A 13,283-nucleotide genomic window follows, 5' to 3' on the forward strand; every position below is an offset into this window, starting at 1 on the left:
GGCGCTTTTTAGGCGGGCCTGGGTCGGGCTCGAGTTTCAGCCAGCGGGCCCGGGCAGGGTACGGGCTTGACAACGCCAGACAAGGTGGGGCATGTACGCGAACACATTTCACGAGGCTGGACAGCTGAATTTTCACGTTACTTTTTTTCGCATTGGGTATGGGATATCTTATTGATAACTATCGCTTTTTTATTTTGTGATCATGCTTACTTCATGAATGGGCCTGGATTTCATGCGTGCACTCACACACATTTGGGGACGATTGGTGTGGCGGGCGCGCTGAGGGTCCTGCACGAGCGTCAGTTAGATTAGGTTTTGGGACATATTCCGTTCTCGTGAGGGTCCGGCACGAGGGTCAGTGAGGTTAAGCGTTCTGACATATTTCGTTTTTATGAGAGTCCTGCAAGAGGGTCGGTCAGGGTAGGTGTTCTGGCATATATTTCGTTCGCGTGAGAGTTCGAGAAAGGGGAACTAACACCGGAGCATGTGCAATCGAGCGGCGATCAGTATCTCTTGAACCGCAATGTACATACGCGCACGCGCCGCTGCGCGCTGCGTTCCCAAGCAAGCAAGCACCAAGCACAGAGCGGATTGCCGGCACAGAAACACAGCCGCTGCTGCGTTCGAGTGTACCTCCTGACTCTCCACCAATTAGGGCCGGGTCCCATAGCTTTATGCGAGCAGCAGCAGCAAAGCAGCAGCTGTGCAGCAGCAGCGGCAACATGGCGGCAGAGCAGTTTTTTGTTGCCGCGGCTCTGCTGCTACAGGCGTCCCATAGCTTGGTTTTGAATTAGCGGCAGCAGCGACGTAGGAGGTCCAAAACGCGTTGATAACTACGGCATTGTTTACGTTTCGAACATTCCGAAGACGCACGCAGTAGCTAAGCCTTTTAGTACACACATGTAGGAATGCAATTCTAGGTGAAAGGCTGAAGTGTATGAAGTATATGATGGATCTGTAGCTCAGAAGTGGACTGTGAAATGATTGTGGTGGTGGTCTGAGCCTCCTATTACATAATTAGCTCTTCGTTGATATGTAGGAAGTCTCGTGACATTCAACGCACGTCCGTCGTTTCGCACTGCTGTGCAGAACAGCCCCTGCTGCGGATGTACGGAGATTCATCTACGGGATTTTGCGGTATAAATATCGTCTCGTTACTAGTATTCGATATTTTGATTTATTGTGACTATCAAATGCGTACGTTGCTGTTAGTGCAATAAAGCTGTCTAACGAAAACGAAGGCCTCTTCTGCTAGTCATCACTAGTTTCTGACTGTTCTCATAACGTAAAGAGTTCATTTTCTATCTCTACCGAACCTTTTTGTAGCCTGAACATTGTCTAGCTCGATCGAACCCTTTTTCAAGGGTCAGTTTCATTTACAACAACCTAGCTCGCAAGTCGTCGATCCCCACAGGAAATGTGGTTGGTATGGTTTTCACGCAGGATGGACGTGGAAGTAATTTGCCTCTACGTTATCAGGTCACGGGTTATCAAGTACTCACCAGAAAACAAGCTAACGTGTTATCTGCAACTCTGGCATAACATATGTTTCAAGCGCGTTTTGTCGAATACTTTATTAGCTGCAAATAGTAGAATGAATAGTAAATGAACTGAATTATGTCCCGAAAGCGCACTTCATGCGGTACCGATGGTTGAACACTCACTCCAACCCACTGGTAATCACAAGCGTGCTAAGTTCTGCAGGAACAAATCACAAAGCAACCAGACACAAACCTTCAGCCGTCACCGCCCTGCTAACCCTAAACACCATCGAATGAAAACAACACCAACGAACCTCCTGATTGGCTTGCGAGACCGGCTACTCAGGCTGTAGAGCAACAGGGCTGCACAGCAACCAAAAATTCGGACACGGGAGCAGCAGGGAATTTCTGCAGCTCGGCAGCGCTGCTGCTCTCGCCCAGTGCTATGGGACCGCTCGTCTCGCTGCAGCTCTGCTGCTCCGCTGCTGTTGTTCTCACAGGGGTGGCATCCAATGTATTGTTCCGTAGACGAAAGCGTGCTGGGCGAACGCAATACATCCTGGACAGGTCCTGGTCGTACGTCACAGCAAACGTCAAGGCACACGTGACCTTGAAGATGGCGGCGGCCTTGATCGGCAGCCAAACCGTTTGTAAACAAAGAATGCGGTTGTTGTTTCTAGAATACGTTTTGCATGTTTTTCGATCACGGTAATTATTTTTATCCGATAATCTCGCAGTAAAACGCGCAGTTTTACACATAAAGCCTCGTATTGTTGACAAGTTCCAAAGATGTGATGACGACCGCGCGTTAAGACTTACCGAGCCGATGCGATGTACTTGAACAAAGGTGAAATGGGCTCCCATGTTGCGGAAGAAGCGCCGCATAGTGTACGCTGGCAAAATACGGCCATCTCTTGGTGTTAAGACGGTGAAAATATGTCGGTAAGCGGCAAAACGACCTGTAAACAAAGTCACATTACCTCAAAATGACGTTTTCTATGACGTGCGACCAGGACAAGATGGCAGTTTTGCCAAAGGCACCCGCTTGAGGGTAGTTACAACAATGGCGGGTTTGTGTCACCCCTGTGGTTGTTCTGCTGCTGCTGCTGAAATCGAGGCTAAGGGACCCCGCCTTTAGCTGCGTCCTTTTCCTTGCTGCGCTGCGCTCTTTAGAAAATCTAAATACGCCTCCGAACCTCGAGAACAGATAGAGCAGAGGCGGGCTGGGACCGGGCCTGAGCATGGAAACAGTAGGGTACGGGCTGGGCCCAGGCCGGCGGAGTCGGGCTCGGGAAGGGCTGGAAATATATAGAAGACGTCGGGCCCGGGGCGGGGGCGGGCCGTAGAAGCCGGGCGTGGGCCGGACACGGGCCTGAAAATTAGGCCCGTGCAGTGCTCTACTTCCGACGCATCTACTCTGTCGCCTCTTGTAATTGATGAGGAAGCACAGAAGACGTCTGCCAGTGAAGATGAAATGGATTAGGAGAACGAAGACCTGCAAGACCTAACCCGGTGTGCTGATGGGAAACGTACATGACCCATAACAAGCAGCGATAGCCCCTCCGAAACAAGCACAGACAGTCACACAGGGCCCACTCCAGGAAAAAAAAAACAAGAACACTGAAGTCCCAAGATGTTTTACAAGGTGGAAACACCACCGACAAATTTTACTAATTCTTCGGTGTGCGAGTTTGGGACACCTGTGTCAAGGTACAGTATTTCTTTTGCATAGCATTCGTGACGCACAATGGTGGACTCTGGTAAGAACAAAGAACTTTTCAGTAGACGCCATATCCTTCTTTCTTGGCAAGTTATGGTGTTTACTTTCCTTTCCTTGAATGTTCACGGGTTTCGTAACCTTGACAAGCAAGAAGTTGAGGTGATAAGCTTTGCGCGCGCGTTATCGGTTGATATGTTATGCATGCAAGAAACACACTTCTCTAAGCAATAGTAGCAAGTAGTAGCAAGTAAAGCAGTAGTATAGCAATTTAAAAACATTTTAACGTGAGATCCTTTTGTAGCATTGGCAGCAGCCGATCTTGCCGGGTAGCATGTATCTTCTTACGGCCAAAACGTATTCAGGAATATTTCGATGCCGCAGGGACAGTAGTAGTCATGGATCTGAGAATAAACGGGTTTAAATTTCGAATGTTAAATGTTTATGCACCAGCTGACAAATGTAGGTTGAACGAATTTTTTTCCAGTCTGGATTCTTTCCTACTAGTCCCATATCCCGTTATCTTATGTGGGGATATGAATTGTGTACTCGATACAAGACAGGACTGTATAGGCAGGTCGCCTTCCCGGAGAGGATACTGGGAAACAAAGTCTTTGAAGAACTTAATTGGTCAGCTAGATCTAGTGGATGTGTGGCGCAAATTTTACCCATCACGTGTTTAAGTAACGTGGAGGAACACAGGCTGGATCGGTGTTACGCGATTCGCTCCCTCATACAAAGCGTTGTGAAACGCGAGATTCGGAAGCTGCCAAATGCGGGCTTTTACATTTCCGTCAATGATGCTTTGTTTTTCACTATCCAACTCCCAAGACAGGAAAGCCGTACCTGTCGGCCATGGCGTATGGATGTGTCCCTTGTGGCAGACAGCGAGGTTGCAGCCGACGTAAATAGACACATTGCAGAATTTGTTCGGCAGAAGCAAACTGGACCCGAAACCAGGGAAAAACTTAAAAGAAGTGTTCGTTCACTTTGTATTGAGTGGGGGAAACGCAAAGCCCGTGAACGAACGGAGCAGTTACGCGACGTAGCAGAAAGGATACGCATCGTACGCCGTGGAGCCCCTTTGACTGCAAGGATGAAAGAATATATAGACACACTCACCACCGCACGACTGGCTCTCTTGCGAGAGTCTTCTCTTGTAACCAAATGTCTCTACAACCGCCCTAAACAGCTGGGGGGTCCAGAAATGCTTAGATATTTCCATTTCACTAAGTTAAAAATATCCTCGAACAAAGGAGTCACAGGTTTCATGCAGTCTGATGGTACAGTGCCGTGTGAGCCATTAGTGGTACGCGCAGGTTTGCTTGATTTTTACAGGCAGAATGCAGAGGCTCTGCCAGGTTCGTGTGACTAGTCTAGTCCTATTTTCCGTAACCTTCCCAAAGTGCCAGTGGAGTAGTGCGAATCCCTTAAAAAAGGGATTACCATTGAAGAATTGGACAGGGCAATGGCCAGAGCGAGACGTAGAAAGTCCCCTGGACCAGACGACCTACCAGTCGAATTTCACCATACATTTTGACCAATTGTCCGAGGCTTTTTTCATAAGGCAGTGAGCGTGTCGTTACAGAGTGGCACCCTCCCGTGTTCCTTTGGGAATGGAACAATTGTTTTGATCCGTAAACAAGCGTGGTGATTCTTTACGGCCAGAGAATTGGCGACCCATTACACTTCGAAATAGTGCTTATAAATTGGTTATCCCGGTTCTTGCAGAACGGGTTAAAGAGGTCTTAGAGATAATTATTCAGCCATCACAAATATGTAGTGCTCCGGGAAGGAGTATGTATTCTTCACTTGGGGGGATTCGGGACATCTTGGAGAATATTAAGCAGCGATCAATATCAGGAGGGATCCTCCAATTAGATCAAAGGAAAGCTTTTGACTATGTGAGTCACAACTATCTTTTTGATGTGCTTTAAGCATATGGTTTCCCAGTGCCATTCATTGAATATATGCGTCTTTTGTATCACAACCATATGAGTTCTGTAGTAGTGCTTGAACAGGAACGCCCAGCATTGCCTATGAAACCTGGGGTAAGACTATGGTGTCCATTGTCTCCACTTTTGTTTTGTATTGCTTTAGATACATTCGTTCGGGCAGTACAGTCAAGTAAGAAGGTAACGGGACTTCCCTTACGTACAGGAGATACGTTGAAAGTATTGTCATATGCAGATGATGTGAAAGTATTTGTACGGGATGAGACATCTTTTTTACATGTTTTTAAAATATTCAGTGAATATGCAAATGCATCAGCTGCACAACTGAATATCGCAAAATGTAAGCTGTTACCTTTGAGGCAGTTTAGGGCGCCGGAAAATGTACCCTTAACTCTGTGTCACCAGTTGACCATACTAGGTGTAACTTTCAATGATATTGGTCCTGTCCTGGCCAACTCGGTAAAATTGTATAGAGAACTTAAAGATGATGTGGAGATGGCTGAGAAGTTTGATTTTTGTGTAGCTGAACCGGTCTTTCTAGTCAGGTCTGTGTTTTCAGGCGAACTGTGGCATCTAGCTCACATAGCGTGGCTCTCAAAGAGAGTCATGAGACGCAATAAGTCGTTATTGCATAGTTTTATTTGGGGGAAAAAGACCGAACTTCTTCACAGGATAGTGCTGCAGCTGCCCCAAAAGTCAGGTGGTTGTGGGGTACCGTACTTTGAGTTCACCTGTAAAGTGTTAAATTTGCGGGCAGTCATGCAAGCAGTCTCTGGAACGTCGTCACCAGAGCAAGCTCTGCTATGGTACCTTTTCGGTACAGCTCGGAGCATGTTTAAAGACATCTGCCCGCTGAGAGGTGGGCCAACGGTGGAAACCCCAAGTGGGATTCACAGTGCACTGATCTCCTTCTGCAAATGTCAAGAGTTTGAGATCACCAGTACACGGCCATCGTTTTACAGTTTTAGAATTGCAGAGCAAGGGCTTGAAAGACGATATTCAGCCACAGTTAGAACTGTGAACTGGGCAACTGTACACCAGCAATGTGTCCCTGTGGCACTGAGAGACTTGATGTGGCGATATGCGTGGGGTGTTTTTCCCACACGAGACAGGATGTCAGCTTGGGGTATTACCCCACTTTCACGGTGTGCCTGGTGCACCAATGCACAGACAAACACTCATGTGTTTCTTAACTGTATTATGAGCAAGAAGTTTTGGGGAGCACTAAGAAAGCAGACAAACATAATATGGCCGCTTACCTGTAAATCTCACGGAGGTCCATGAAGAACACTTCTAAGGGTTCTTGTAACGGCCGTCGGCTTCAGTATTCTTTGGAGAGCTCGGTCTTACTGCATAAAGAAAGGAAACAATTCGGCTCCAGTGCTAGGGATGGTGGCACAACTTCGTGTGCAAATGCAGACTTGGTTATCAACAGAACTCAGATGCCATGGGTTCCAAGGTTTTTACGCGAGATGGGGGCAGCACCCAGGCATGATGGTGTCGGGGGATAACGTTTTTCTAAAGAACTATATGCATCGAATGATAATATAAGTAGGCAAGAAGCCTTTGTTTTGGTATAGGAACTCTCAGGAATGCTTAATGTTTCCTTTCTGTCCCTGTGACAAGAATGGTGTAAATAGTGTACATATGTATATAAAGTCATTCTAAAAACAGCTGTCCAGTACTGGCATGGCGACGTTTGAGCACTACAAACACATGCTATGCGTGCAGCCAAAGAGCTCTGGCTATTTCCCCCCCATATATATATACTTATATTTAAAGTAAATATGTTCCCATTTAGCTGAGGTTTCTTTTGATCTGCAACAAATTTTCATAAAACGGGGAGTTGCTTTAGGACGCTATTACTTTCTGTCATTGGATTACTCGAAGGGGTTGTTACTACAAAACCGTATTTTTGTCAGTTAGGGGGCTAATTAAGAGCTATCAACTCGACTGTTGATAGTTGGTTTCACCAACTTTTTAGTTATCGACTTTAGGGAGCCCATTGCAATTGCGATATCAAAGCCACACACACACACATGATGTGCGCCCATGTGTGAGCATACGCACATGTCACTTGGAATCTGCGTTGCCGGGGCAGTCTCTGTAACGAATCAGTCACCCACGTGTTGCCGTTTCACTTGATACGAAACTATGGGCATCGTACCCCCCTGCTGCTTATAGGTCATATGATGTAGTATGCCCATAGGATACTACACGAACCCACTGCAGTCCTATAGGTCAGCTTGTTGGGGTGTGTGGGAATGCCTGTTGAACCACGTACTACCCATAGTGAACCACAGTTACCTACAGCTCCCCATTGAGTCCAATAGGAAATCTGTATCGGTATTTTGACCAGGGCAAAATCAACAATATGAGGAACAAGTGCTTTTGATATACAAAATAAACTTGATTCTAATTAAATTTACTTGGAGTCTCGCAAGCACATATTGTGGCGTAGGGAACAAAAATAGTGTCTGCTCTTCTTCATATGGTTAGAGCACATTTGTTAGCGCGGTATGTATTGATGGACAGTTTCTTGGATTATGGCAGGAAGGTCGCGAGCACCGCCCACCCAGTGGTATCGGCGCTAAGCTGGTCGCGCTACTTATCTTCTGCTGGTTTCTCTGCTATTGCAGCGACTGCCATGCACCACATTACATGACATTTCTCAGCAGCAGGACAACCTAATGCAGTGCGGAATATAATGTTGGTTTGCACACGCACTGAACTGCTTGAAACTTTCAATGTGACCTTCACCGTTTTCTTTCATTTCAGCCTGGACAGCATTGCTTCGACGAGAACGACCACGTGAGTGACGTTTCCACTTCTAATACAAGAAACTATATTATATTTTCTGTTTTCTTGCGCACCATGCTTCATGCTTTATCATCATGCTTTACAAACATCTTGAAAATATAAATGCCAGGATAACAGACATTATCAAGTATAGTTGATAATGTCTGTTATCCTGGCATTATATTTTTATCCTGAATTTTTATCATTTCATCCTGAAGCTATAGCTTGAGGATGAAATGTTGCTTAGAAACACTTCGCGGTAGGCACTTTGTACTATAGTCCTACATAGACTGTGACTGGTTACTGACTTTGTTTTTCTCTTTCATGCTCGTCCTTAAAAATGTGATCAGCTTCGATCAATGCAAAAATGAATCCTGATATGTGTTTTCCATCTCAGATAGTCGCTGTTTCTTTAAGGTTCAGTTAGCAGCGGTATCTCGCGCTGCATTTATCGCTTTTCAGGGCTGCCCATATAGTTTTAATATAGTTTTATTAGCTTGTCAATAAACAGCGCAATGGCCCATGTTCGGCCTTGCTCATGTTGGTATCACCAATGGTCGCTAGAACAGTATAGGCTGATTCCAGCTATGTCCTGATCGCGCAGATGGACTATCGCCGCCTTTCTTGACACAAAATGAAAAAGGAAAACGCTTTTGCCTGTTAAGTAAGTGTATACCACATGTAGTATTCTTTAAGCATACCTGGGTAGTAATGTCATTACGGTAATGATATTACAGTAATAAATTACTTTTTCTGGTAATTTCTAATGTAATGCATTATTTTTGATATTATGTAATTTGTAATGTAATTTAATTACATTTTGGTAGTAATTTTAATGACATTACTCATTACTTTTTACAAAATAATCGAGTGTGTGTTCTGTGCTGGCACTTGGCAGAAAGAGAGTTGCCGACTGGTGAGTTAAAAGAATTCCAACGCCCACAATGAACGGTGACGCACTCAATCGTCAACGAATCGGCACAGAATAAAATATGTCGTGTTTTTACAACGTAGTGTTATCTGAAAATGAATTTCCACATACTCAACATCATTACGATTCAACTCGCAGTAATGACTTTGTAATGTCATTACTTTTTGTAGCAATTGTAATGTAATTTCATTTCATTTCAATTGCAGTAATGAGTAATGTAATTTAATTAAATTCTAACTGGAGTAATGAGTAATGTAATTTAATTACATTTTAGAAGTAATTTACCCAGGTATGTCTTTAAGGAACCACATAGAATGGACTCAGGCGAATCAAAAATCCAACGCCGGTGCGAAAGTGTAGTGCGCTGGAACATCGCGGAACCACCACTGCATTACATTAACCAGGGTGTCCACCAACCTGGAAAACCTGGAAAACAGGGAATTGTCAGAGAATTTTGATGTGACTACAAAAGTCAGGGGATTGTCAGGGAATTTGGCAAAAAAGCAGCTGAAGTCAGGGAAAATTGCGGACAAGTGCCGTCATGACTCGCGTGGCGATCGACCGGCGGTTGAGCGACGTGCCGCGAGTAGCAGTTCGCCGGTACGACAAGCTCTGAGGCAGAAAAGTAGGGTAGCCTCACTAATACTTAATAAATGGTCTGTTTTATGACGGGATGGATATATGTCTATTTCGGAAAAGTCACGTTTATGAGGGATCTGGTATCAAAACATAGGAGCAGGCACCAAGTTCCCTTTAGTTTTTGTCAGGGAATTCGCTTGAAATAGTCAGTGAAAACCTGGAAAAGTCAGGGAATTTGAAGGCTGCAATTTGGTAGACACCCTGATTAACGAAACATTCAAAGAGGGCTGTCTTGACGAGCATTAACCCGAGTTGCACCCGCGTCCGCACCAGGTCCGAACGACGAGTTCGTCCGTATTCCTTAAATGTAACATCCGAAAATACAAAGTTTAGCTCTGTTGCCCAAAGCCGCGAGGCGTGAGACACCTCTGAAAGCACATTCTTTTCAGTTGGAAGAGCGAATACGCTACCGTAAAAAACTTCGGGACATCTGCCTTCACCCGTTGATATAGAAACATATATTTGATAAGAAACATAGCATTGACGAACGAGTTTAGGCGATCACGCTGCGACAGGACTGTAACCGAACGATGTCTACGAAACACCTCACGCGTGTCTAAAATGGTGTTCTGAAATGGTTCTAAGCTAACAAAAAACAAAACAAAAAACAAGAAAAAAAGTTATTGCAAAAGTTGTTTGCTGGCCGGTTGACCACATTGTGCATATTCTTATGCAAATATTTTCCACGTGTCCTAGGCACGTGATGAGGAAGGTATACGTGAAGGCCGAGTCACTGTAATAGCGTAGCCAGCCCCCGTTTCTTATTATATCTCTTCCAAATATCTAGCAGAGACCAGCTCCGTTGAAGAAATGGAACAGTGCCGTGTTCCGTCAACTTTTGTCCCAAGCCGTATGTCTTGTTAACAGAGCTGCTGAGGTTGTGGGGTGAAGGTGTGCCGAGGATTAACGTAACTCAGCAGAGCAAACCACACAGAATACCATTCAGGGAGTGACAGAAAAAGGCATTTTGTGCGTCCAACCGTCATACAAACCAGTTGGAAACATTGTTGAAGTGGATTCACTTGCAAGTGGATCAGTAATTGTTTTCCAGCTAGAAATGAATTTCTATCTTGAAGTAGATCCACTTTCATGTGGATTATCGCACCAGTAATCTGGAAATCCATTTCTGGTTCCATATTCCATTTGCAAGTGGATTGTCGAGCCTGAATAGACTTTTATTAGGCTCACAATCAGCGTCGAAGTGAATTGAACAGGAACAAGTTTGATGTCATTCCAACTGCCGCCCTCAGGCAGAGGCTACACCTTCACACTACTAAACACTACTACAATCTCAGCGAAAGAACAAAATGTAGAGAACATGAATATCTCACTTTACTACAAAGCACAAAAAATGTGAACATATATTCGAGCATATTCGAAACACGGTACATACTGCTACAGGCCAGTGCAGTCCAGTAGGTGGTAGTGTTCTGTTGATGGTGTTTTCTCACTCTGAGAGCATGCTAGAAGTACACAACGAGAACTTTATTTTAAGACGACGAGTGGGGAGTTTCATCGCCATAATTCATGAGTTCAAGATAAGCATTGCATTTGCATCTGCAATCCTGTTTTGTGGAAAAAGTACACTTCACAACGACCAGGATGAGAACAACAGACCCGAATTATATACTCGACCAAACTGGAAACTTCCATTCGCACTTTACATTCCAAGCAGCTGTATGGTCCACGCTCACACATTTTTCTCCTCTACCCTGCTTTTCTTCCCTTTTCTTCTTCTCTTTTGCCTTTCTCCTCCTCCTCCACTGATGTCCAATGATATGGGAAATGCTATGCAGCCTCTTTGCAGTTTTATTTCATTTCTGTTGACTGTGCAAGTAAATGAAACGTTTTGCACCACCACAACGTGGTCTGAAATTTGTAAGCCCAGGGTGACAGGAAATAAAGAAAATAGGTTGCGGTTTCGTTTCGCAATTTCCGAGTAATGTCGGTAGGCTATAACATGTCGACACAAACTTGTTTCAACCGCGTCGTGTCCAACCTAGGCTTTTTTGTGTTACAAGGAATTTCATTTATTATATGCGCAAGCATTGCAGAAATCACACGAACCGACTTGTGACTAACCCTTCGCAAGACAACAACACAGCACAGAACAGCAACAGATCGACGAAGAAGTTCGCGCAGCCTGTGCGCATTCAAAAGCCGCGCCACTAATTGTTCCGTCTGGCTGAGCGCGATATGCGTGTTTACAGTATTGGACTTGGCATGGGTGAGCACGAGCGGTCATATGTTTGCACAAGATTTCGCTTGACCCGTCGCGCGCCAAGAGAAAACAAAAATAACACAAAAAGAAGACGTTACATCAGCGGTACTGCATTTCCAAGCAAGCGCCAAAATGTTGTGAAGCGGTGACTGCGCAAACCATTTCGCTCGCTGCGCCATCCCTCGACTGTAGACGACGAAGTGCCGGCTATGATGCACCGCCTTAAGCCACTTCGACATGCAAATAAATCCACAGATTCCAGTTCAGATTTTCACTTGGGCTATGCGTGAAATCACGACGTCGATTTGTACAGCTCAACTTTACCGCATGTAACTGCACGACTGTGCAATACTACGAAAAAGCGTTAGATGCCTGCATCAACATTCGGCACTATTTCTGGCAAAATGTTTAACAAAGTAGTGTGAACATGATATTGTCATCTAAGCTCTATATTTTGCGTTTCAGTGTCACTATTTGGGCATAATCCACGAGAAAAATGTCTCGTAATTTAGTTCTTCTGCCGGAATAAATAAATTGTGAGGTATTTTCCATTTGCCGAAAATGTGCCTTCACAACTGAACTGACAGTGTTTGAAACGCATCTAACGCATTCAATGGAATATAAAGATGTGCAGAAGTTTGAGTCGTGATGAATCTTTGATTACTCACTAAGTTGCATCATGCAAAGCGTCTCTTTTTGCTAAAGTATTTTGGCGTAAAGTATTTTGCCCTTCATGCTCTTTTCTTTGGCTCCCGCAGTTGTGCTTCGACCGAAATTGTCAAAAGACTTATGGTGAGATAAGGGCGCTTTCACGTCGCAACTGGAATCTACCTGACAGTGCATACAACGAAACTGGAGCCTGCGCATCTGTTCCCTGATATGACGCCCGATGGGCTACAAGTGTCCAGTGCGAGACGTGATTCTGGACAATATTGAGAACCACGTGGCTCGATCCTGAACCTTCATAATGTGACTTGATAGCGAAGATCGCTATTGTTAAACGATCTCAATATTCTTAGATGTCACTAAATAATGTGAACTAGATATATTTGTTTTAGGAAGCCTTTATGGGTGTATATGTACTTCACCACTCGTGACACGAAAGATTCCTTAGCTGTGTTTTAGCGTGATAGTTTGTATAATTCGCGACAGGTATGCATGTATCCCTAATTGCATTAACGTAAGGTTTTAGAATGATGCAACTGTCAGTCATTCAGATCCACAAACCCTCCTGTACAATCATAAACAACTTTCGTATATTTTGTAGAAAAGTTCTATAATAATTTAACGCGGTACTGCGCCCGCTGTAGCGAAAGTATAAGTAGCGGAATACCACTATCCGCGACTTAACTTAACGATAGCGCAATACTACGGTCGGTACAAATTCGGAAATGTAAAGTATACTGCTACCGCTACCAAATAAATGTAGCACAAAAGCCTTCCAGCTCTCTTACTCTCTGCATTCGGCCATGTCCTGGTTCAATGTATGTAGCGATGTATAGCGCCTATATCATAAATTTCAGAAATGTTCACCTAGCAG

The 13,283-nt window shown here is 44.7% G+C and overlaps 1 protein-coding gene across 1 annotated transcript in view; it reads left to right on the forward strand.

Moving 5' to 3' along the window:
* The window catches only part of LOC135392954 (uncharacterized), a 262,911-nt gene extending 250,234 nt beyond the window's left edge, over nucleotides 1–12,677 (forward strand). The window contains exons 11-12 of the mRNA XM_064623587.1: nucleotides 7,932–7,964; nucleotides 12,502–12,677. Coding sequence (XP_064479657.1) covers nucleotides 7,932–7,964; nucleotides 12,502–12,621 — 153 coding nt within the window. The 3' untranslated portion in view covers nucleotides 12,622–12,677. The remainder of the gene's footprint in view (nucleotides 1–7,931; nucleotides 7,965–12,501) is intronic.
* Nucleotides 12,678–13,283: the final 606 nt, after the last annotated feature.

This window comes from Ornithodoros turicata, chromosome 4 (genome assembly GCF_037126465.1).
Source record: "Ornithodoros turicata isolate Travis chromosome 4, ASM3712646v1, whole genome shotgun sequence".
NCBI lineage: Eukaryota > Metazoa > Arthropoda > Arachnida > Ixodida > Argasidae > Ornithodoros > Ornithodoros turicata.